The sequence below is a fragment of the Lutjanus erythropterus genome, chromosome 6, assembly GCF_056507025.1.
Source record: "Lutjanus erythropterus isolate fLutEry1 chromosome 6, fLutEry1.hap2, whole genome shotgun sequence".
Lineage (NCBI taxonomy): Eukaryota > Metazoa > Chordata > Actinopteri > Lutjaniformes > Lutjanidae > Lutjanus > Lutjanus erythropterus.
In genome coordinates this window covers 26,940,997-26,967,547 of record NC_139322.1, presented here as the reverse complement: position 1 = coordinate 26,967,547, position 26,551 = coordinate 26,940,997, and the positions used below count along the sequence as shown (strand labels likewise).

Sequence of the window (26,551 nt, the reverse complement as noted above, 5' to 3'; positions counted from 1 at the left end):
AATATTCATAAAGAGTGTTTCAATTTCATGACAAGTGTCATAACTTGGTTATGACAGTGTAATGACTTATGCACACCCCTTCATATATAGTGTTACCAAGAAATCTATTTCTGTACCATAGTGGATGAACATACCCCGCAGATACAGGCATGTATACAAATCGTCTAACTCTGCTGCGAACCTGTGAAAAATCACAACTCACTATGCTTCGGATCAGGTCAGCTGTGGCCAAACGGTGCCATTTTCTGTTTAAGACACCCTGTAAGAGACCACTCGAAGTGGATTTTATCATGCTGTGAGGTCTGATCCTGAAAGAAAAAGTCAGAAGCATATACACACTCACGCCAAGTCACATATACAAATAATGCATATGTGCACCCACATAAGCAGAGTTTGAATGGGGGCTATGGGTGTCTGCCTGGCATCCATACTGCAGAAAATCCCTTCAAATATTGATAAAAAATAATTCCCATAAAGTACATAAGCATAATTATGAGCAAACATCATCTATTTTTCATTGCTAATTCATTCAGCAGCCGAAGACATATTTGCAGAGATGAAATCTACAAAAAATTAATTTGTAGGGCTGGTGCAGCAGAACTTAATGTGTGAATTAGAGAATAAAATACTTAAATTCTCAGTTAACGGGGATTCGACACTGAGCTCTGTTCTTCTGTTAACCAGCTGGATAAAAATCAGACGTTATAAACTTCACAATGGCAATTATTGCATCATCTTATATCACAGAAATAGAACTTAAATTCTGGACTGTTGATAATTTATTTATTTTTTCCTTTTTAGACCTGTGGCATGTTCAGCCAGAAAGAGATCAAAGGTTTGTACTGATAGATGAAAGGTGAGATCCACCCTCGTGCACCCACTTACACACACACACACACACAGGATACACACACAAGATATACTGCACATATCTTCACACCTGACATCTCTCTTGTGCATGAGAGGAGCATCACAGTCTATCAACATTAACACATCGCTGTGTCAAATAGCATTACACCCAGAAATGATTCAATACCAAAAATATGAAAAACCCATACATTTGAGAGAGCCATGCTGCATGAAGTAGCGTGAAATATGAATTGTGTCTCTTTCACAGTGATTTCACAACAGAAAAGACATACAAAATATATTAATAGCTCTAGAGGATAAAATTATTAAAATATTGAGAGATCTAAATGATTAATTTCACCAGAAGCTGCTTTAAAAGGAAAGTAAGGTTGTAAAAATGTTTTGTTTTTTTTGTTTTTTTTGGTGAAACTGGGACACACATCTTCAACTGTTGCCTCCCTAAACACCTTAATTTTGCATGCCAATATTGCTGGATTTAAATTTCTGTGTCATTATCAGAACAGTCTACTTTAAAAGACACCGCGCATGAGCCCATTATTAAAACATTGCATGCATTCAAGTTAAACTTACAAAAAGGATCATGCAGGGTAAATAAAACTTTGATATTCTGCAGACTTTACGTGGCTGTTAACACTCACTGGCTTGCATGAGCTGACCCTGACGCCCAAACACCTGGGAGAAAGGGCTGCGGCTGCAGGTGAGCATCTCCTCCATGGCTGAATTCCTCTTGGGAGGAGAAAGGTCCTTCGTCTTCAGTGGGAGAAAGTGCACTGAGGGTCAGCCTCCGAGTGTGGAGAGGGGTCGGCTGTTTGCACCGGAGAAGTCCTCTCCTCTCACTCTCTGAACTGACTGACTAATTTACAGATGGAGCCACCTCACGACCTCTCCTACGCCTTTCCCAGGGCTGTCATTTGCTTCTTACAGCTGCCACCCCGCTGAGTGCAGATCACTCCTGTGTCTCGTTGCCTCAGATGCCGTCAGAGTTGCTGCTGCTCCTCAGCTGATGGGAGATGTGCGTTGGGTTGCTCTCAGCCTGCTCATTAGTGCTCCAGTGTGGCGCTGCTTCAGACAGAGAGCACAGGCAAACACAGCATGAACAAAGCAAGAGAGAAAGAGAGAGAGAGAGGGAGAAGGAGAAGCCTGCTGCAGAGAGAAGACAGACTCTCTCCCCCGACACAAGTGAGAATAGAGATGACAGTGTGTGCATGTGTGTGCATGTGTGTATAGCCAGTTCTAACATTACACTGTAGCCTCTGCGGCTGCTTGCTTGTATTCTCTGGCTGGTTTCCTCTCTGTCTCTTTTATCTCCCACTTTTTAATCCAATCTGAATCCTCTACAGCAAGTTGACAGGCATATATGAGAAATGGACAAGATACACAGCAGATAAGCACGATAACATCTGTCTGAGGCACAAGACTCTAAAACAAATTTGGTAAGTTCACAGACGGCAAGCAAATAGCAGTACACTCTCAATGTGGCCTGCCTGCGGTCTGCTCGTTCAGTGGCATCATTATTAGATGGGAGCTTGGAAGCCACAACGATGGTAAACGGCTTGCAGTTCCTCAAAACAGAGATGAACTGAAAGGTTAATCAAGCAACGAAGTGTGTAGAGAGGAGGTTGTGGTGAATAGTGTTGTGCAAGTTCACACTTCACAAGAGATAGCTCAAAGTTCAGTCCACAGAAACTAAAATTAACTGGTCCACAGTCAAAGATCATTATTTTGAATTTTAAACTCGAAGTCTATTGGTTCATGTTCATTTCATCCATTTTTAAATTTTAATTTTAAATTGAACCTCCTCCTACTGAGGATGGTGGAGTCTATACAATGATGTTGTACTAAATGATGTGCGACAACAATTTGAGAATGTTTTACACTTGAATGGCAAACATACTGTTGAAATTTCCAACTGGGAAATTCCAACTTTCCGTACACCAAAATTCATGAAAAAAAGGCACAGAGAGGAAGGAGGAGAGGAGATAAAGGAGATGTGTGTATATAACACCGATCAATCTCTCTGTTTCTCACTATAATAGAAACTGTCTGCAGCACAGCCCAGGTCACACAGGTCATACTGCATGATCAAGGAAAGTTTTTAGGCTTTATCGTGTTATTCATTTCGCACGCTCTGTCTTTCTCTCGTTCTCTGTCTCTTGCTATTTCTTGCTCTGCTGCAAGTCTGCATCACACTTTTGAGTTGATGACATTAATTCAGGATGGCCCAGGACTCTCTCCTGGGAGACTGGGGTTTGGGTCCCGTGAGAAAGTTTTAATTTTTAGATTTAGTTGACTTAGGTTTAGGAACCAAAACTACAATAGTGTGCATGTAGCATTGTTGGCTACGGACTTCTGGATGGTTGACTCTCCCATCCTAGGTCATTCATCTGGTTGGAAACACCCACATTGGTTATTCCACCCTGGGTGCAAATAGCATTGTCTACTGACCTTAAACACAGATTGCAGAGGGGATGGAGGAGACGAATCCATCGCACATTAAGTTGTCCTTCCCAGCGAATTATGTAGTGAGTAAACATGTAATATAAATATGTATATATAATATATATTTAACACAAGTTGACTCTACTTTTGAAATAATTCACACCTAAAAATTTTTTTTTAAGGTTTAGTTTATGTCCCTCGTATATATCACGCTCAGGGGTATGAACCGCATGTGCCACTTTCAAATCAAAGGGTGAAAACAAGCGCTGTAACAGTGTGGGTCCAGTCAGTGTCTGTGGCAAACTCTTCATCACAGGTTGGTTGATGATGTGATGGAGTAAATGACATGTATACAGATTGTTCCTGTAGATTAAAGTAAACCAGAAAGTCTCTTAATGATGGTGTAACTTAAGTTTTTACTGTGAATAAACATGGCCGGACAATAAAACACCTGCTTTTAGAATGGAATTAACTGTCCACTCAAAAGACCGTCGGGTGCGGTGGGTATTTTAACGTTAATAATTCCCATTAATTGAGCTGACCTATCTTCTAATAATGAACCTTGTAAACATAAAGTAACATAGAAACATGGACTAGGGTGAAGGAACAAGAAGAAGCAGCCAAGTGCAGAAGAAGCCAAATGCAGGTCTAATACCCATCACTGGATTTTGATTTAGTGTATACCTGCACCTTTACTTTTTCTTCTCCTCTTTGTGATCTACTGTGAGGCTCCAAACCAAATTTCCTTCAGGATAATAAAGTTATTTCTTTCTTTCTTACTTCCCTCCTCCCCCTTAGTTTCCTACTTCTGTATTATCTTCCAAATATAGGGAAGCCTGATCCTCTCTCTGTCTCTCACTCACACAGTAACAGTCAGGTGTATGCAGGTCTTATGCAGCACTTTGCTTGTGCAGGCAAAAAAAAAAAAAATAGCACATTCGCAAGTCCCCCTCAAAGCAAAACACGGATTCTGAGCAGAAAACTCAAGCACGGACATGAAAATCAGTTTCAAACTAAAGGGGCCAGTGGATCATTAAAAATGGATCTGCATCCTTTATTAATGTCCTCATTACCATGTCTGTTCTGCTCCTGCATGAACAGCATGCAGAGATGGAAGAAGAGACTTGTACAAAAGTACTTTATCCCAGTATCCTGTTTGTATTATTGCTTCCACCCAGCGCTGCTCGGAGGGGGTTGGTTACCCTCATAATGCCAGAGACGCGTTCGTCTTTCCTTTGAACTCGGTCTTACATAAGTTGTCGGAGGCAGCAAATGAGCTGCATTCGGAGATCTGCAAACCTGAAAAGTTCAAATATTAGAATTTTACCTAACTAGATAACTCTTGTTGCATTAAGAATGTGGCTTTCAAGGGATATCTGGCCAAAACTGTGCTGACTGAGCCAGAAAAAGAAACATACAAATAAAGAACCATGCAAAAATAAGCAAAACTTAGCTAAAAAAAATAACTTTAGTTTAAACCATTCAAACATTAACTAAAATGAGCAGCAAACATAACAGTTTGTCATGTCAAAGAAGCATATGTAGCATATGCACCCCTATAGCTCGGTTGATGGAGCGTGCACCCCATGTGCTGGGGTTATTGGTCCTCTGCAGCAGCCACTGGTTCGACCCCGTCTCTCTATCTACCTTCTTTCCTGTCATGTCTTCAGCTGTCCTATATCAAAATAAAGGCAAAACCAAAAAAATCATCTAAATAAAAGAAGAAGCGTATGTATTGTGTTGCAATGTTATCCACTGAAGTTAGCATGCTAATCAGCTAGACTTGACCCGTCCTGTTTCGTAATACCACCTTGTGTCAAAAAGTAAGAATGAGTCCATTCTGCCTTCAGTCCAACAACACAGATGGTTTTATTGCCTGGCTCCTGGAACCCCAGGGCAAACCCCATAACCCCTGCTCAGGCATGCATCCTAAGGTGGGCGCTGACTGATGCCCACAATGCATATCATTTCCTCCTACTATACAAAACTGTGGATACAAGGATACAAACACTGTTGGTGATATCATTTGGAGGTTGGCCACTTGTTGAATTCATACTCCAACGAATAGAGGGAACCACATCACCATAGTAACTGCCAAGTGCTCCTAACTGTAGTTGCCATTAGTTAGTTAACTCAGTTAGCGGTCCAAAGCACCAAGGTAGTGTTGATGTTTACACCGCTAATAGAGTAGCTTTGGACTGCCAGGAGGAGGAGGTTTTAAGGCCCATGGTCAGAGCTTGAAATTAAGGTTGTCCTGTTGTCACAGGGACAATAGAAATAGCACCTGGGCCACAAAGAGATTCTGTCTGGCATGATTCTGGGACAGCAGAGAAACATCCATCCATTTTCTGTAACTGCTTATTCCCGAAGGGTCGCAGGGGGCTGGAGCCTATCCCAGCTGACATTGGGCGAGGGGATGGGTACACTCTGGACAAGTCGCCCGTTCATCGCAGGGCTGATACATAGAGACAAACAACCACTCACATTCACACCTACGGGCAATTTAGAGTCACCAATTAACCTAGCATGTATGTCTTTGGACTGTGGGAGGAAGCCAGAGAACCTGGAGAGAACCCACGCAGACACAGGGAGAACATGCAAACTCCGCACAGAAAGGCCCTGCCCCAGCCAGGGGATTTGAACTCAGGACCTTCTTGCTGTGAGGTGGCAGTGCTAACCACTGCACCACCGTGCCGCCTCAGTAGAGAAACATGTCATTGCAAAAGAAATGATTACATTTTACGCCTCATGGAATATAAAAGGAATGGGCACCAGAGACAGGCGAGTGGGCAAAGAAACCAGGCTCAACAGCCTCCCATGTTCAGTTAAATAAAGTTTTAATTAAACATTGTGACATCCTAATATATTTGATTAAAAAACGTCGTCATTACGTGGCGCATATTAGTGGCAGAGTTGGTGTGACTCAGCTCTCTGATGTGTCTTCACCTGAAACACTATGATCTTCACAGGTTCCTGTCATCATTTCATGCACTGTTCACCTGAACATGCAAAGTTAATCATCACCTCCAGATGACATGGTGCTTCATCCAAACTCGACTCGTCGTCATGCCTTTCCATAAAGCGAAAACAGGACGGACCTCAAACCCACCTAGGAGGAGAAAAGCACATTTCGTCTCACACTAAGTTACCAGTTTCATTTCAGCATTAATATTGTTTATCAAATTTTTAGTACAAGGATGATGAAATTAACGAGAAGCAGATCAAAGGTTTCTCCTTAGACTTCTGGGATGGATGTTTTTGTTTTCGATCATCTCTGATCATGTGTCCTCACTTTTCATCAGAGCTTCCTATGAGAATTCAGCATGGCCCTGGGCTAAGATCCTGAGCTGTGTTGAGCATACAAATGCAGCATCGCAGTTTGAAGTTATTGCTGAGCTTGTGAGCTCTGGGAGATCCTGTACCTCAGGGCTGTGGTTTGTCGCTGCAGGTACGCTGGAACAACTCCTAACTAAAAACCATCTGCCTGGCACTGCTGCTTCATTCACCTGAAGGCTGGTCCCTTATTCCCACAGACTGTAATTGGACTTTTTTTTTAATTCTTAATTACAACAAGGACATCAGGTGTCTTAAATGCCGTTTTATGCACTTCTGCCATTAATCCTATGAGTTAAAGCATGACAGCTTCTGCTTTTCCTCAGTTTAATTACAAAGTCATGGTACAACATGTGCTCTCAACTCTTATGTGTTCAGTCTAGTTAAAAAATACATTTACTGGAGGTTAGAACTTGTCTGAAAAGAAAATAACTAAAAATCCAAACCACTTGTGTCGATTTGTCACAAAAGCAATAAAAGCTTCTGAAGAGTGAAAATATAAGCTTCACCAGAGGGAGAACAAGCCTTTACATAAGAGCACACAGCAGACCGAACCGGCTCGCTTCACCTGCTGCTGCTGTTGCTGAGTCGTTTGCATCTGTGTTTTATTACAGTGTTGGCTATAGCCACACAAGGGGATGGGGGGGGGGGGATTACAGCGATATGTCACTGTCACAGCCTGATGTACGCCACAGCTACTGTTTCCAAGGAACTCTCATAATAATACTGAAGAATAATAAAAAAAAATGATCTTTCCCCTGGACCCCGTATATTATTTGCCTGTAGCAAATAAAAGTCTGCATAACTGCCAAATTTCCAATTAAATTCATGCCCACTGTGCTGCATGTTGATGAGCAATTAAATTTAGGCAGAGATTACTTTTTCTCTTTTAATGTTTGATTGAGACAGCGTGCTGACACAGACCAGCACTTGGACCTGGTCTCTACAGATAACATTAAAGTCAATACCCAAATTTGAAAGGAGCAAAGTCAGTGCCAGACTCAGGCTGTCTGAGGGGCAGGGCGAAAAAAATAAAAAGGGCACCAGCTGTACGTGATGGGGCATCAAATTAATTTATTGTACAACTGCTACAACTCTGTAATATCATGACACCACATCACTGTAACTGCTTTGTATCATTGGCTGTATGTCCATTATTTCTGTCCTGTTAATGCATATTGTTGGTTAAACTTTTGCACAAATAAAGAATGTTGTCACATGTCATTGTCCTCATAATAGCAACATACTTACATTAGAGAAGATGATGTGTGTATATATATATATATATTAAGCTGTTGCTACTTCTTAAGTGCTGCCATTTTTGTAAATATTCACCTGTGACAAGCGAGTCAGGTAAGCAGGCAAACAAAACATTGAGAGAAACCAACTCAGACATTGCAAAAATTATTGCATTGAAATACAAGCAATGTAAATTTTGCATATATACAATGTGCATTTCATCAGAGATAAATGTTCAGATTATTTACAGATGTAATGTTGCTTATAGACAGACTATTAATGGTATATTTATCATATTTTGTCTTGGATAATTGTGACTAATGTTAGTTCCAACAAGAATAACTATATATGTGAAAAGTGTATACAAATAGGTAAGTATTAAATAATGATATGAAACATTAAATCAGATGTTGCTGATATATTTGGATATAAAATAAAGCAATGTGTGAAGCTCCTGTGTGAGCTACAAACTTTGATTTGTGACTTTCATTGAAGGAGTCAGATAAGTCTCTGAAGATGAGACGAGACGAGACAAGACCAGACGAGAGGTCGCGGGCTCGGCCGGCACCTCCTGTGTCCGGCTGGCGTCTGACACTCCCACCCTGAACATATCTACATGACAATATACCACAATAGTCAGAGTGCCACCCACTATCAACAGGAAATGACATGTTTTAGACTTTAATGTGCTCCTCTAAGCAGGTTGACAATATCTTACTCATATCAGGTCAGAAAGGTCTTAGGACCATTGTAATGTTACATTGTGAAGATCTCGACGTATCTACAAACGGCGTGGCAATGATGGCACAGCGACGGTCAATGTTTTGCCAAAACACAGGAAGTTCCATTAGCTTCCATTTACTTTGTCAAACCTACCTGAAACTTCACCTGTTGATAGTAGTCCAGGCCTGATCATATATGAGTTCTGTGGATGGGAGAGAGATGTGTACCGAGCCACTGGATGAGAGCAGTGACTGTCACCCTGCAGACCATTACATTAGCAAAATAAAATAAATGTTGCCCCAAAAATCGGCTAATAAAAACAATTATGGATTCAGCCCATCAACATGGGTGACATTTTTATCAAGTTGCCCAACTATTCTGTGCACATTGGTTTGGAAATTACAACTGCAGACTGGAAACCTCAGACCTCACAGTGAGTGACAGGCACCTCGCATTTGAAAGAGGTCACGTGACGCCACTCACTTTGCAGAGTAAATTCAACAATAAAATGTTTGTTGCATGGTTGTATGAAAGAAGATTAGCTGGGATTACATAAATACATATTGTTAAGGTATTTTAAACAAATGCAGATTAAGTTCAGGACTGCATTTTTTAAAGTACAGATAAAAACATAATTATTTCTTGTTAACATCATGTTTTTGATAGTGTTACATTTACATCCTCCCATAATCATTTTTTTTCCGTGTTATTTGTTTGTCACTTTCTACTTGTAGCCTACTCCACCACATTTCATGGGAAAGTTTTGTTTATTAGTAGGCCTAAATGTAGGCAATAGTGTTATTAACAAATTAAAAATCTTGTATGCACAATACTGTAAGAACTTATAAATGATCATGTTTCATCATAAACTAAACTAAGTGTGGCTAAAATGATCAGTTCATTAATTAATCAGAAAGATTTGGCACTGCTTTTTTCAACATTCAAACATGTGCAGATCACTCCGCCTCTTGGTGCATTACCTTACTCTTAAAGACGCCTGGACACGCCCAACTGTGGGTGGATGTCATTTCAACAGCAGTGGCCATTCTTGTCAGCATTACTTAGCTTATCCATTATATCGCCATCTTTATGTAAATTCCTCACCTTCTGGCAAACTCGCCATTCTAAGTTCAAAACGAGAAAAAACAGTCAGCGACTACATTGATGTGGATCTGATGAGAAACTGGGTGGGGGGTTGGGGATGAAAGGTGTTCAATTCACAGTATTACCTTATGTAGCTGGTTACCTGGCCAGGACTGTCAACAAAGAGTACAGTGTGTTTATAGATACATAAAGTGTTGATATTGTTATAGATCAACAAGAGGACCCAAATACAGACAACGGGAGGCTTCCAGCTCAAAAAGGTTTAATTAAGTAAAACAATGAAACAAAGGCTTACACTGATGCAGGGAGGTAAAATCCAAAGACCAAAGAGAACAGAATCCACAAAAGGCAAATTCAAAAAAACAATCCTGGGGGGAAAAAAACACAGGAGAAAACTTGGGGGGGAAACAGAAGGGCTGGTCAGCATGGAAACACACACAAACAAACTGACAAAGACACGGAGACACACAGGGACTAAAAAGACTGAACTAATGAGACACAGGTGGGAAAACAGGTGAAACACGTGACAATCAAAAGGGTGGGAAAACAGACAAAGACAGGAAGTAAAAACAACAAAGACACACGAGGAAGAACCAAGCCTACAAAATAAAACAGGAAGTGTCCAACAGAAACCAAAACCATGACAGTTTTGCACACTCAAGTAAACAAGTTAGTCTAACTTTTGTGCACTCACAATAAACAAACTAGTTTAAGTATTTTTCACTCAAAGTAAACAAGTTATTTTTGCTTTAAAATCTCAACTTAACTTAGTTTTTTTTTTTTGAGGCAATGAATTTGCATAATTTTTTTGAGTACACTCACCTTATTAGATTTTACAATGTGCTCATTTATTATTAATAAATGATAATAACCTGAATATCAGAAAATGACTATTTTTAAAGAGGATAAGTCATGTCATTAACATTTTTAACACTAAACTGATTGGAAAAATCTATTTGTGGTGTAATTTTAATTGGTTTTCAGATGTTGAGTATTATTGCATTGAAGAACAACTGTTAAATCAAGATGTGACATGATAACATTTCCAGAGAGTCATTTTGATATAACAGTTCATGGTGTTGTTAATATAATGTGGAGCAGTGCTATGAAGGCTGTATTTGTTTTTACCTTCAGATGGACCAACGCTGCACATGGACAGCTGTCTCCCAACCAGCCCAGCAGCCCACTGCACCAACCTCCTACAGGGTACCAGGATCAGTGCAACATATCATCCAACATCGCCTCAAGCATTGCGGTTGCAGAGTTCAAGGTCCCAGTCAGTTGGTATGCATGACAGATGAATGTTGCCAAGGACTGAATTGAGAACGTTGAAATGGGGATTTCTCTTGGCCGACCAATGCCACTTCGCCCGAGGTCTCTCTTTTGGTCCCTGTACTCCTTTTTCGTTTTCTTGAGTGTGTAGCAATCATGCGCTATATTTGTTCGAACACCACTTTAATTCTTGAAACTTCCTCAAGTTAATTCCGAATTTGGATGAGGACAACAATGCAAGGAGACACAATAATTGTTTTTTTAAATGGCAGTTACAAAGTTTTAGGGTGCATTCCAGTGCACATGCTATCAGACTGTTAGTAAGCCAGAGAAGATATGGTATGGCCTGGCATGCCAAATGCAGTATGTCAAAAAAAAAATAATAAAGGATGTCTGACTGCCTTTTGTCATATACAAAACAGCATTTCCTAGCTATTCTGACCCACACTCCTCTGTGCAGCAGAAGATACATCATGTCAACTGAGCCACCAAGACAACACAGACATGTCAGCTCATTAGCTGTATTCCAAATTGCATACTTTTTTTTTACTTCAAATTCTGTAAAAAGTAGCATGTCCCAACTATGTGCATACTACATGCAACAGTAGGTAAGGGCAGCTGCAGTTTGTACTAAAAGTAATGTAAAAAGAGAAAGTATGCAATTTGGAATGCAGTGTGAGCTGGTCTTGTTGGTCACAATGATCCAGTCCCCAGCCCCTAACAGGTCATGTTCTAGAAGATCTAGTTCTTTGGCAGTCAAAATACAAAAAGACTGGTTTAAAATTAGGCATTAGCTCTAAACTGGCCCTTTTCAAACTGCCTTAGTATAAAAGGGGTAACAGTGGCTCCCCACCTGGCTCCCTCGCTAAATTACAGGGTGAGTTCCTCTTACTAACCTCTGGTACCTGAGAAGCCTTTGACAGCGTGCCCCCTAAAAGACCCGAGGCACCCACTGAGCCACGGCCTTTATGGAGCAGCCCAGAGCTGAAGTGGGTGAAGAACATGAAGCTTTTGGAGGAGAAAACAGTTGGAGGGTGGAGGCACCTTCAAAGCTCTACACACACATGCATTTTCTATGATTTTACACTGCAGAAAGTGGAGAACTTACTTGTAGTCGTTGACCAGTGGGCAGGCTCATGTGCATCTTTCTAAAATGAATTCTGTATATGGAACTACTGAAAATTATTAGTTAATTTTGTACGTCATGTCCTGAGACCCTGAGTCAAAATCTGGTTAACTTTGCTCAGAAGGTAAAGGGTCAGGTCAGGACTCTCTGTATAAGGGCACATATCTCATTACAGCTTAGGAGGGAACTGGGAAAAAAATTCAGTCATGGATTAGACTGGTGCACTGGACCAGAATACAAGAACACAAACAAACCAACCAATTGAGGCAGCATAGAACAAACATCCGTGAGGTAAAATTATTAAAAAATTGTTTTTCTCATGGGGTCTAGTAGCTTTGAAGAGACCAATGAAAAAAAAAAATAGACTGTCTTAGAGACTACTTAGAGACTATATTTACAGAGGAGTACAGAAAACTAATAGAGAGCTGACCATTTTGATGTCACAGGAGTTTAAAAGTTGACCTTTGACCTTTTAAAATGTCATCACCTCATCATTTTGTCCTATTAGATATCTGTGTAATGTTGTCATAATTACCAGATGAACTCTTGAATCATGGACAGAATCGTGTTTAGTGAGGTCACAGTGACCTTTGACTACCAAAATCTAATCAGTTCATCATTGAGTCTAACTGGTCAATTATTCAAGTTTGAAGAAATTCCCTCAAGGCATTCTGGAGATATCACATTCATGAGAATGGGATGACCTGAAAACATAATGTCTGTGGACGTGGCCGTCTTACTCTTTAACAAGGTGTAATGATTTATTAGGGAGTTTTTCAGAACTTTCCAGACTTCCCCAGGATCTACACCCAAATCTGTAGAGTAAATGAACAATGTAGTAGCTCACCGAACTGAAGCTGTCAGTAGAAACACTGAAACCATAGACAGGTCACCCACTGCTAATTTTGCTAATTAGACTTTTCTCTACAATATTGTGCTTGAGAGTCATGATTGGTCACAGTTATCTCACAGTGAGAGGGTTTTTGGTTTGTAAAGATGCCCCTGCTGTTGCTCTTTACTAAAGTGCTGTACTGACTGGTTGAATGAAGACTCAAGCTGCCTGAAATGTATTGAAGCACTTTCTTTCAGCTACAGTGAGCACACAAATATTTTGTTGTATACATTTTGCTCTCTCACACCCATTACTTTTTTATGGAGATGTCTCAATTCAGCTCCAGAGTGTGAATACAAAACAATGGTTAATGTTACACGAGAGGCACAAACTGGATCTCGGTTAATGTTAACAAAGAGTTGAGGGTTCTAAGTTGTAAGGGTGAAGGAACGCAGTGCAGAGGGAAACAGTAGTGGTTTCTTTTTCTTTTTAAGCAACAAATGATCACATTTGGCACACTATTATTACGCCTTCTGTCTGTTCCTCAGCCATTTGCAAAAATTCTTTGTACCATTTGCTGCAGACACTAAATGTGTAGAATAAAAATGGGACATCAAATGTTAAGAGTTAATAGCAACTCCACAAAATTATTCAGCGCTTTCCTAGAAAACAGGTCACAGGCTGCTGGCTCTGTAAGTGTTTGCATGGAGACTTTTTGGCATCCAGACTCTTAAATGCTAAAATACTGGCGGTGGAGAGAATGCTTCAAAAATAGGATAAAAACACATGTCACTGTAAATGGATTTTTTCAAACAGAATGTGGGAGTGCAGCAGAGATGCAGTGGAATTACAAAATCCTTGCTGTTGAATTCACCACTCCAGTGGTTAAAGTGAGGGAAGTGTGCCACCACCTGGACATTTTATTAGTTTCTGGTGAGGAACATACTGCAGTAGACTGCATGCAAGACAAAATTCAAAAGTCCACTGACTTCTACATAAAGAATTTACTGACATTAATGTGATTAATTTGATTTGTTTATTAAAGAAGGTTTCACACAAACTTCACATATAACCTTAACATTCTCCATTTAATTTTTTTGAATACTCACTTGAAAAACCTTTAGTGCAAATCATACAGAAGAACTGTTCAGAGATTGATAACATGATTTTAAATTATTAATAAATATACATGACTCAATTTACACTTCAAAATGCTACAAGCACTTTTCACAGTTAAATAACAGTCTCCCAAACGGTCCTGTACATCCAACACATTGCAGTCTGTCTCAATGAGGGAAATATCACCAGAGAGCATCAAAAAGGCAAAAAAAATGTAAAGTACAAGTACCATTACACTCTCTTTCAGATATACAGGCCATTGTCAAGTTTTAGTTTGCCCAAATTAATATAAATCAATTCAGTCATAATGAAGTAACTACCCTGTATAGCACTGGATCATCAAACTAGTAGCTTATAAAAAATTAAATCAAACAGATCATGTGTTACTACATGATCTTACATTTCCGTTTTGTGATTTATACATGTTGAAATTCATTATACACACAATAAACTGACAGTTGTTATACAGACGATTCATCAGCAATGATGAAGTGCTCAGACACTACAAATTACAAAGTCGTAAACAGACTGTACTTCTAATATGATGATTCCTGGTTGTTAAATGGGAGAGGGGACACACGCAAAATCATATTTCCAACAAGCATTTTGTAAAACGGGTGCAAAACAAAGCCTATAAGCCAACGTGACTGCTGTGAATATTTCAGGATTTCAGAAGAAATGCAGTGAAGGTGAACACTAGCTCTGTCAATGCTGTTTACAACTGAACTCTTATTATTGTAAAAGTGGCAATGATGCATTCAAGCTGTACAGAATATTACATAGTTCTTCTGTTTGGGTTTGCAGTGCAAATATATCAAACGGTATGGTTTCCCAAAAGTAGGATATTTATTTGTGGTGGCCTGTAAACTCCAACATATGAGATTAGGCTGCACTTTGAAGCCCTTAAAAATGCGATAGCACATAAATGTATTCTGTTTAAAAGAGACTGTTCACCCCAAACCCAAAATACATGTTTTCCTCTGGCCTGTAGTCTCTCCAGAAATCGTGACCTGATTACTCAAGATAATCCACAGACCTTGAGCAGTTTCATATAGGAACTAGGGGTGTAAAACACAAGATTCTTCACAGTACAATATTATATTGATTCTTTGGACGATACAACATTTGTTGCTATCACAAAGTCTGCCACAATATAATTTTGATTAGATTCAATTCAATGGCCGACAATTGACATCAGATGATTTAACACATGACCATTTAACACATTTAGTTACATTAATGTCAGCTCACAAAAAGCAACTAAATTATGATTTGACATGATTTTATGACTGACGTGTTCCAGACATTAGTGACACAGTCATGCCATGGGGATTTTAAAATAAAAGTGTACCTTAAAGACGACAATACAGATCGATATCTTCACTTTTCATCCATCGTACTGGATTGTTGAACAATGAATTAATATATTGATCCAGACAGATGTATTGCTATGCGCTGAGCAGGAACTATTTTCTTCCTACAATACAAAGAACTACAAAACTCAGGAAATCATACCGAAACGATGTAGATGGATAAAGAGCACTACAGACAGGAGGAAAAATCTGTATTTTGGTATGGGGGTGAACTGTCCCTTTAAATAATATGCACTTTGAAGTGCAGCTCCATACAGACTTTTAAGAGAATAACAAATTAATCTATTTGGATGGGCCACCAAAATAAATCGGGGAACACCAGACTATGTTTATTCTTCATTGCCTTTATGCCACATTTAGTCATATTATATACACGTTTGATGGCACATAAAGAGCGTTACTCTCAAAACCTTCATACAAATACATAGCAACTGGGCCAACCAGATTATATACAATTTGGATTTGCAAAGGCTGTAGCATTAAATCTACCAAAATTACATTCACACCAATAATGAACACTGAAATTTCATCAACAGTGATGATATCCTTAATAATTTGTAAGTTTCGCTATACTACAGAGTGTGTTACTTTTCTATGATTCTGGAGTCTTGCGTTTTGAAGCAATCGTGATCCGTCTTCCATGTAATTACACTGGTTACTGTCAATCAAGCAACTTCAGATTCAGTGTTTAAGGCCTAATTGCATGAACATAATCGATCCAAAATTAACGTAGCTGTTGTACGAGCTCACAGCATGCAGAAAGAGTTTAAACCAAAAGGCCACAAACAACAGATAAGGAAAAGTGCAAATGCATGCTGAAAATGATTGCCACCTGCCATCCTCTCTAAATAACCCTCCAAGTATGAAATGAGAGCAGCCTCCCCGCTCAATTCCTCCCACTTCCTTTCCGATTTGTGACACGTAGCAGTCAGATTAACTTCAAAGTGCAAATCCAAGCCGTTGACAGAAAGTTTACGAAATGAAGGAGAAATGTACAAAACTTCAGGCGACTACAAAAGCATTCAAATACTCAGTTGAAACAGCTCCACTCACTGCAGTATCCTCAGTCGTATATTTGATCCATCCTCAGTTCAGTCAGATTATTGTACAGTATGATGCAATCTATGAGTACTTAGGGTTTACAGTGTGATTAGCAGTTATCTCCCTTTAGGATCACTATCACATGCTCCACACAGCAGAATCCTGAAAACAACAGAACAAAACATGTATTCAGAAAGATATGGATGTGAGGTTGTTTATCATCTGGTTATTACTAGTTACATGTTAGCTTTTTAAGAAAATGGCAGTGCTAAGATCTTACTGTCTGTCTGTTCAAAAAATTTACTTAAAAGATTATCCTTTATATCATCTTAAAAGGTATAGTTTGGATTATTTGAAGTGGTACTTATGTGTCACTGGCACTGGTCTGTGTGACAAAGCCAGACCAACACCAGCCCAACAGCCAATAAAACCAATGTCGGCAGGCAGACAGCATAGGCACGTCATATTTGTGTGTGTTTATGTAGGTGTGTGTGGTAGGTAGGATTTAGGCATAAAAATATTTTGTTTAAAATATGGGTGTATATTTAGAGGTATTAATGCAATCTGCATGCAAAATAGGCCCAGCCAAACAGCGGACCAAAAAAAAAAGAATCCTCCCAAAGCATCGCTTCAAAAGCGGCCCAATTCTGTGGTGAAAACATGGCCCTGACAAACCTGAGTGAAGGCAATACACTAACTATCAATAAATACCCGATTTAATGATACCCCATTTCAAATAATCCAAACTGTTTAAGAGACTTGATTATTGTAGAACCTGCTTGTGTGTTGTTCAACCTGTATTACTTGCTTACACTGAAGTACCTATCTCACCTGAACAAATGAGGTATACTTCTTTTCTCTGTTTGTATTGACATAATTTCATCATCATTTCATCATTTTGCAAATAAAGTTAAATGTGCTTTAACTACCTGATGATCCCCAATGGGCTGCTGTCTCAAGCTGTAGGACTCTTTTCAGAGTTGCTCTTAACGCCTTTACTAGCTTCTTCTTGGCTCTGACTGGGAGGCAGCTCATCCCTCTGTGGTGCAGTCTGTTGTGGTTTCACTATGGTGATTTTAATGGGGATCCCTTTGACGCTATGCTGAACTCTGCTATACTGACGCATGGAGGGGTTGAAGGTGCGAACAATGGGAAGTTCATTAAGAGTGGCTGCCTCTTGTTTTGGCTGCATGCTCTCTTTTATAATTATTTTACTTCTTTTGTTTGCAAAGACAGTTTGCACCGGTAGGATGGCAGGCCTCTTAGCAGGGCCAGAAGTCTGCAGTCTCGTCTTATGCTGAGGTGAGGTTTGTTGTTTTTCTTCAACCCCTCGATGCATGTGTCCATCGTTCTCTTTTGTCACAGAGATTCCTCCTTCTTTCCTTTTCTTTACCTCTTTAGGTTTCTTGGGGCAGACTGCCATGTGTTTGGTTCTGCTGCGACGCATTGTGAACTCCCTGCTGCAGTGTGGGCAGACAAAGAGCTCCTGCTGCTCATCAACCTGCGCAGGTGACATCTTATTTGATGACGAGACTGACTTGTTCCTCTGTGGCAGGACCCTTTGAACCAACTTTTTCTTCCTTTTGTTCAGTACCTTGAACTTCACTTTTACTGATGATTCTTGGTTGGGTTTGGACCTGTTTGACTGGCTGGGTCGGTTGGAAGCATTTAATCCATTAGTTGAATTAGTGGTCGACAGAACTCCATTTTGAGTTTTTGCAAAATGGCGTAGTGGGATGGGGTTCTTTTTTGGTGTGTATCGCCTTTTATCACTGGCATTTGCACAAGCAAGGATATGCTTGTGTAGCTCTGGCATGTTATCAAAGCTTTTCCCACACTTGGTGCACCGAATAGCCGTGCTAAAGGTCTGTGGGATGTTGTGGGTGGTGAAGTTTGTGGCTGAAGCCACTGAGCCAGCGGGTGATCTGTTATGGTAAGGAAATGGAGGGGGCTTAAAACTGGGATAATGTTGGTTAATGCCAAGACGAACATCAGGCCCTTTGATTTTGCCTCCGTCTGAGGCCATGATTTTTATTGTTGTAAACAGTTCTTCAGCAGCCACATCTTCATCACCTTCTTCCTTTTTCACTGGTTTCTTGGGTTCCTCTGAAGCATCAGGCGGCGAAGGCCCTGTGTTTTTTGTGGAGTTGTTGTAGTTCTGAGGTCTCAATTTTCCCTTTTCTTCTTCTGTGTATGTACACTGCTGGCCAGGATGTAATTCTTCCTGATGCTGTTTCAGATTGCAAAGATAGACAAATTCTTTTGTACATGCACTGCAAACGTAAGTCTTACCGACACCATGGAGGCTTGATCGATGGTCAAGCAAAGCAGCAGGTTTGCCAAAGAGCAGCACACAAAACTCACATTTGTAGGGCCATTCATTAGCATGGTCACCCACATGGTCGCTCAGTTCTTTCATTGAATGGAAAAGCTTATCGCACACATTGCAGACAAAATTCTTGGTGAATGTCTGCTGTTGTTGTGCATCGCTTGATGTGTTGTTGGAGGACTCATCCTCTTCAGGTTTCACAGGTGAAGGTGAGGATTTCGATGGGATTTCGGGTATGGAAATAGTACTGTCAGCAGCTTCCTCCTCTTTTGTGGTGGGTGGCTCTGCATTGACAACAGGCTCTGGGTTAGGGCCTGATTCACCCACAGCAGGACAATCAGATATCACTGAGGTGGTGGTGGAGGATAGGGTTACTGATTCTGCCATGGACGATACAAGAACAGTGGGGTCCACAGTTTGAGGGTTGGGCACTGATACAATCTGTTGCTGCTCTATGTGATTAACAACCATCTGGGAAGGTGCTGGAGGCTCAGCTGTGTTTTCTTGTAAGGTGATCGCAGCAGGGACTACACTCCCCGGGGCTTCCAGGGCTATGGTGCATTCTATCAACACCGTGTTGCTGGTAATGTTGTAAGAGTTGATGAGGGAATCACTTAAAGTTACAGTGGGTGTGAATGGCACTTCTGACACAGGAGTGGACTCAACTATAGGTGGGTTGAGAGCTATTTGATCAGTGAGAAACACGTGACCAGGTAGATTTAGAGTTGGGTCAAGGGACTGGGAGAGAGTGACGAGGTTTGCAGAATTTGTAGTGGCAAATGCTGTCGCTAAATCACACTCGGAAGAATTTAATGCATTTTCTGTGCAGATTACCAAGGGCTCAGGAGATATGTTTGGGGCTAATACCTGGATTGGCTGGCTTGAAGGGTTAGAAATAGGTGGTGGTGCCAAAACTGTGATTAATGAAGGAGGTGTAGGGAGCATAGTGTGTGAGGCAGGGGAAGCAAATGCTATAGTGCATGGTGAAGCTGGCTGCAAGGCGACAGGAGTAAGGGAGGCGGGTGATGGAGTCAGAGAAGTGGGGGGTAGGGCAAGTCCATAAACAAGTCCTTCTGGAACAGGTTCCACTGGGGTCATCATATCTGGACCTGTAACTATGGTGAAGTCTGTGATTAAAGGGGTCTCAGGATTCCCTAGGCTCACATTTTGCTCTCCAATATTCATTAAGGCTTTCTCCACTGTGCATGTATTTGATTTTCCTTCTTTCAAAGCTGCCTGTGAAACTAAATTTAACATCAGTTCAGATTCACCAAGGGTCTTTTTTTGCAAACTCAAATCCAATGCAGCATCAGCTAAAGCTACATCTTCATTTCTTTTGACTGTACTAGAGAGATCCAGTGGTTGCTGGTTACAGGAATTACCACCAGTCATGGGTGGCCAGCTCTCTGTCGAGACAGGTTTCGCCACTGGATCCTCTACAGATGGAGTTGTTTCATCCTTTTCATTAGCTGTTTGGTGCACAGGTGAGGGACTATACTGAGTCTCCATCTGTCCTGTGCTCACAGCCTCATCTGCTGTATCTGATGTTTCCTCATTAGATGTTGGAGAGCTCGGTGGAGATCCGGTCCTTCTTTTAAACCTTGCTGTTCCAGCAGGCAGGACAGAGAGAGACACAGGTGAACATGGCTTCTGACCATCTGTGATGAGGGCAAGTGTAGGTTTAAGGCCATCTTGCTTCTCCAAGAGCTGCTTCAGTTTAGGTGACAGAAACACCGTTCTTTCCTTCTGCACAATGGTAGACTCTGTATTCTGAGGAAGTATATTCTCTATTAAAGAAGATACGAGTGAAGATGAGGATGAAGACACAACCACCTCAGACTCCAGTTCAGTTTTAATTTGTGGTAGAAGAGGTGGTGTTGCAGTTCTTCTCTTAGTCGGTGGTTGACCAGGTAACTCTTTGCCTGTAGCGGAATCTGTATTTAAAACCTGGCTGATCTGGGCAGGGTCTAGAATCAGGGAATCCAGTCGAACTAAAGACCCAGAATGAACCTCAGCTGCTTCACAGCTACTGACTGTACTTGTTGAAACTATTTTTCCATCAATATAAAAGCTGAGATTCTCTGAAATATTGCTAGAGACATCCAGCATGTATTGTTCTGTGCGTTCCCCTTCATTCTCTGGAAGAGCTGCCGGTGCTGCACTTCCACCAGTCTCTGTTTTGTGTTGAGATGATTCACTGGAAATCCTCTGAAGATTTTCATCCTGCGGCTGCTGGATTTTTTCTACATGTGTGAGCTGCAGGTGCTGCTCGTGGATCCTACGCTCATGTCGTCGCTTGTTGGTATGTGTAGTGAATATCTTTTCACAGTACTTGCAGGCATGATGGCCGTCTGACACTCCCTGTTTGTCTGGCTGAGCAGTGTGCTCTCCAGCCGGCAAATTGGAAGTATTAGAGCTTGTGGGGGATGAAGTATGAAGCTGCATGACTGAGCCTTCTGAATCCAGAGGCTTCATCTTCTCATGCTGCGACTGATCCAGATCTAAGCCGAAAGACATGTTGCTCTTATTGCTTTTGTATGAGTGTACCTCACTGTTCGCCAAAGCGTGGATGTGCATGTGTCGTTCCAAGCCTTGTTTGCTGGTAAAACGTCTCTCACAGTGCTGGCAGGGAAAATCGTTCCAGTCTTTCTCAGTATCCTGATTGGGGTGTTTATGAAGATCTGGGTATAATGACTTAATCATGTCTGGTTCCATATTAACCTCCTCTTGATAAATGTCCTCATCCTCCTCCTCCATATCCTCATTTTCTCCAAATTCGGAGATGTACAAGTGAGGAGAGTCTGCCATCTTCTGTGGAGGTTGTATCCAGTTTTCCGAAAGGAGACTGTCACACAGGACTTATGACAGATGTCACACCTATTGAAAAAATAAGCATGATTTAGCTGAATAATATAGCTGTGAGTCATTTAAGGATTGTACCAAATTAACTGAAATATCCATCCATAAACACTTGAGTAGTCTAATAATTTACATTTTATACTATAATGCAATTCAATACATTCCAAACATTCAACTGCTTTTTAACATGTTGGAGGATTCTCAATCATCAAGGTCATGGCACATCATATACCTACAATAACCCTTTCTAAGAATACAAACTGCTGTTTAAGTTGCCTGCTTTATTAAATTATTACATAAAACACCTTCAGCTGCAATTCATTCATAAAGTTTATGCGGTGTAGAGTTTATTTTTTATAAGTAATAGCAGTGCAGGTCACGACTGTATTTTCATTTATTATGACAGACAGAAAAATGTATTAGCCTACTGCAACTAGAGCCGCAGAGATTAGTTGATTAATCCATTAGTCAATCAAAATAAAATTAGTTGCCAACTACTTTGATAATTGATTAATCTTTTCAGTCATTTTCAAGTAAAATTGTCAAACAACTTTCCAGCTTCTTAAAATATGGATCATCCGCCTTCCTATTAGGTCTCTGGAAAATTGTGACAATCTCAATATTTTTGAGTTTTATAGACTAAATGATTAATCATCAAAATAATGGGCAGATGAATAGATAATGAAAATACTTGGTACTTGCAACCCTAAATGCAACTCACAACATGCATACTAATTTACAATGGTATAAGAATATGTTACATTGTACTTGTTTGGACATACTGCTCCAGCCCTCAGCATTACTGTAGAGTAAATCCAATATCTATAATATGGTACGATATACATAAATTCAGCTCCGAGGACCCTCCATATCTTAAGCATTTAGAGAGAAAAAAAATTTAAGTCACCATTAATCAACATTTAAGTAAATAATACACAGTGTATGTCACCATCTTACCATTTTAAAGGTCAGTGTCGAGTACAAGGCATGTTTTGCTGAACAGATGAACACACAGGCTTTTTCTTCCCGCTGGAAGGAGAAAGAAAACCACAAAGCATACATTAAAAAAACCCTATGAAACTAGTCCCATAATATAGCCTGACATTTGTGCTCAAATTACTCAATGATAAGAAGCACAAACTGATCAGAGTGAACAGCTGTAGTGTGGGAGTAGCTGAGCAGTGTACTTTATCTCTTCAGTCATTTGGCTGCTGAATAAGCCTCGGGTCCCGTCTTGTTAACTTATGCTAATGTCCCTCACGCATATCAAGGTTACACTATGAACCAACTCATTCAGTACAAGTTAAGGGACACACACTTTATAACACTCAATGTTCTCCACAGTAAGTGCTCTCTTTTTAATTACTAGTTGCCTACAGTGACAACAGTCCCAAAATACAGCTAATCTGTTCCCATGATTAACAGCTACCTTATTAATCCTGGTGTGGCTGCCTTACACCACCTGCTACACTTATTATGACATTCAGCCCTGGCACCTACCATACACACCTCAATGATCATTTCTGATACCTACCTTTCAGTTATAATGTAAAATTTAGGCCTGCATGCCTTATTTTGACAGATAATGTGATTGTGATATGATTCAAGATTAGTGAAAGTGATCATTTCTGCATCAGAATTTACATTTTCATTGAAAAAAACTGTTTTTCAAATCGCAACTTCTGCAATTTTGATTTTGCATTTGGCTATATTTTAATGTCAATAATATTTTTATTTATTGTACAGCCCTATGGAACTAATTTTGACATTAATCTGCATTAATCTACATTATCTTTAAATTATTTTCAGCCAATCCTGAGTTCCTATTTGGGCTGAGCAATACATCAATATTATATCAATGTTATGATATGAGCCTAGATATCGTCTTATATTTTGGATATTGTTATATTGTGATATGGCAGAAGTGTTATATTTTCCTGGTTTTAAAGGCTGCATTAGACTAAAGTCATGGGATTCTCTGAATTTACCAGACTGTTCCAGTTGTTCTGTTATTTGCCTTTACCCACTTAGTCATTATATCCACATTACTGATTTTATTTTTTTTTAATATCATTGTGAAAATAATTTGTGAAAGCACCAATAACCATCCTATAATATTGTCATAATATTGATATACTTGGTGTAAAATTTTGTGATATTTAATTTTATCTATATTGGACAACATAAGTGTTGTCTTTTCCTGGTTTTGAAGGCTGCAGTAAAGTGATGTCATTTTGAGAACTTACCAGGCTGTTCTAGTTGTTACTTGTTACTTCCTGTTACTTGTTTTTAATTTTTATCTATCTATTGTCATCCCTACAATATTGTCACAATATCTACACTGAGATATTTGGTCAAAAACATTGTGATATTTTATGTTGTCTATGTTGCCCAGTGATTTACAACAAACATTTTTTTTTAATCTCTTTAGCTGTTTCCATCCCTTAGAGTACACAACACATCTTCAGACAATACTTACCAGTATGAAACTTCACTATTGTTACTGTTGTCTTGTTATTGTTTTGCAGCTATATCGCCCAGGCCTAGTGTATATTTAGATATGTATTTTACATATTACCAAGCCCTACACTGCAGTAGTTCACTATAATACTGTTTTGTCACACAATTTACCTTTACCAAAAAAAAAATGCAGCATATGCTATTCGGATATTGCACTTGGTCATACTGCGATAATATCGTTAATATTTTTTGATTAATCGTGCAGCCCGACAGAAGAGAAGATAAAGTTTGGTGCATTTTGACATTCATCTACTGCTTGGTGAGACAAAATGGCAGGCTCATTATGTGGGTCAGATTAGTCGTGCTCCTCCACCTGATCCTCATTTATGGCATCAAAATCAGTTTAGTTGAATTGTTACTCGTTAAACACAACTTCTTTTTTATATCCTGTATAATTATTCCATTACTGACCGTTTTCATGCACTTATAGACATAAAAGTGAATGTAAACAAAGACATTGTTGGCTTATATTTATTCACATTAATTTTCATTTCTTTCAAGACTATATTTTAGTGAGTTCCCATTGCACAAATAAAACTGAATCTGTCACGAAGTCATATTATCACACCCGAAAATTGCTCTTACACCATTCAAAGGGCCTGCATACTGAATTATTTGAGCCAGTCTCGTAATATTCAACTTCTGTTTCCATCCACCTGCGCTGCAACAGGCTTATTTGACATTTATCACCCATAAAATATATTTTAGACCAAAATTACTTATCTATTTTATAATACCATTAAGGTGCGTTCACACGCATCTGCTGCTTCACCTGGTTTGATGACGCTCCCCTGTCCTTGCACCATTGCTAACTGCTCACACAACACGTCGTCACTTCACTGTTTTGCAACAGACGCTGCTAGCTCGTCCACTGAAAGGTCAACAGGCTTCTTTAAAGTAGCCCTACCGCTGTCCTCCAAATACAAGGAAGGTACTAGCAAATGAAATCCCCATAACTCCCGAGTTCTTTAGACGAGGCTCAAAGAAGTCAGCTGTTATCGCCATTAAAACACTAACAATATACTGCTGCTAGCCGCAATGCTAGCTCGCGAGCCCTTGCTATATTTAGGATGGCACGTTCGAAACGACCGTTACGAACACTGGCCGTGACATAAAACTGACCGTTATAGTCTGCGTACCTACTTCTGATCGCAGCCGAACAAACCGCCGTGGGACGGTTTGAAATATTCCTCTTGTGCAGGTTGTGGACAGTTCTGTGTGTGTTTTCTTCCCTAATGGACCAACAAGGTTCCGGCGTTCTGATTGGTCAGAAAATGTGGATGTCAAATTTGGACCAATCAGCAACAGGTTTGTTAAAAGCAGTGGAAGAAAAAAAAAAAACATCACAGCAAAAGGCAGCTGTCACCTCAGACTAAAATGAGAACATTAGCGCATCACTGCCAGTGTGAACAAATTGTTTCATTAAAATGCACAGATGTTATGCTGGAAGCTAAGATATTGCAGATATTGATCTAAGATATTATAATTATTTATGCTGTCTCTAGCTAAGCAGTTTTTCGGTATAATGAATGGTGTATTAATGTAATTGTGAGGGGGAAAAAAACGAACTCCAGATTGAAACTATTTTAACTCGGCGGCCTGATAGTTTTAGCTGCAGGCTTCATGTTGACACTTTTAGTTTAGATTGTGGTTATCTTCTCCCTCATATTCTCAAAACTAAATTTGAATATTCCAGTACATGCTCGGCTATTTTTAAACAGTGAAGTGATTTGACGCATACACATAAAATCTGTTAAAATTTAAACGTCTAAACACATCAAAAACACAGCCATATCTAGTATTACTTTTCTTAACCAACTCTATCCTTGCAATGTATTGATTTGGCCTGTAGAGGGCGCAATATAATAAAGAAAAGATGATGACGATAATATAAAAATGTTGGGTCTAACCAGTAACTTGCACTTCTGTTTTTTATAGATTATACTGTATCTTTACTTATTAACACCAAAGATGTTTAATGACATTAATTAACATGATCCCCTAAGTCCATCATGTAAATGTGTCAGATTTAGCCATATAAGATCATATTCATCTGCAGTCCCTGTCATGTTGATGGCATATAAAAACATTAAAAGATAACACACACAAACACATTAGCACAGACTTCAACAGCTTGTAAAACTATTACAGAACATACACAAGCATATCACCATATTCTGAGGGCACAAAAGCCATGTATTTCTATGTGCTTGCATTGCATGAACATTTTAAAATGTATAACGTTTCTAACTTACTATATTAATGGATTTACAGTTATTTTGCATATACAATAGTAGTATAGACATTATTTTAAGTATATAAACACACACAACCATGAACATATTAATGTAAGCTTGTCTGCAAAAATGGGC

General features: G+C 39.7%; 2 protein-coding genes across 9 annotated transcripts in view; both read right to left on the bottom strand.

Annotated features, from left to right (window-relative positions):
- The window catches only part of kazna (kazrin, periplakin interacting protein a), a 253,476-nt gene extending 251,786 nt beyond the window's left edge, over positions 1-1,690 (bottom strand). The window contains exon 1 of one of the 4 annotated variants that reach the window (XM_084721454.1): positions 1,509-1,690. In XM_084721454.1, coding sequence (XP_084577580.1) covers positions 1,509-1,584 — 76 coding nt within the window. In that variant the 5' untranslated portion in view covers positions 1,585-1,690. The remainder of the gene's footprint in view (positions 1-1,508) is intronic. The other 3 variants (XM_084721455.1, XM_084721453.1, XM_084721456.1) reach the window with 3 other exon arrangements.
- Positions 1,691-15,441: 13,751 nt separating this feature from the next.
- Positions 15,442-25,451, bottom strand: prdm2a (PR domain containing 2, with ZNF domain a). 5 transcript variants are annotated; one of them, XM_084721447.1, is made up of 4 exons: positions 25,323-25,451; positions 22,617-22,688; positions 17,401-21,677; positions 15,442-16,633 (listed from the first exon to the last, which is right to left on the bottom strand). In XM_084721447.1, the coding sequence occupies exon 3, from the start codon at positions 21,606-21,608 to the stop codon at positions 17,427-17,429; it is 4,182 nt and encodes a 1,393-aa protein (XP_084577573.1). In that variant the 5' UTR covers positions 21,609-21,677; positions 22,617-22,688; positions 25,323-25,451; the 3' UTR covers positions 15,442-16,633; positions 17,401-17,426. The 5 variants fall into 5 exon arrangements, with proteins under 5 accessions (XP_084577573.1, XP_084577578.1, XP_084577575.1 ...); XM_084721452.1 differs by having other exon boundaries at positions 22,617-22,681; positions 25,319-25,443; XM_084721449.1 differs by having other exon boundaries at positions 25,319-25,440.
- Positions 25,452-26,551: the final 1,100 nt, after the last annotated feature.

Bases quoted from the DNA above. Each gene is read 5' to 3' on its own strand.
- prdm2a (XM_084721447.1), bottom strand. From the start codon at position 21,608: ATGGCAGACTCTCCTCACTTGTACATCTCCGAATTTGGAGAAAATGAG.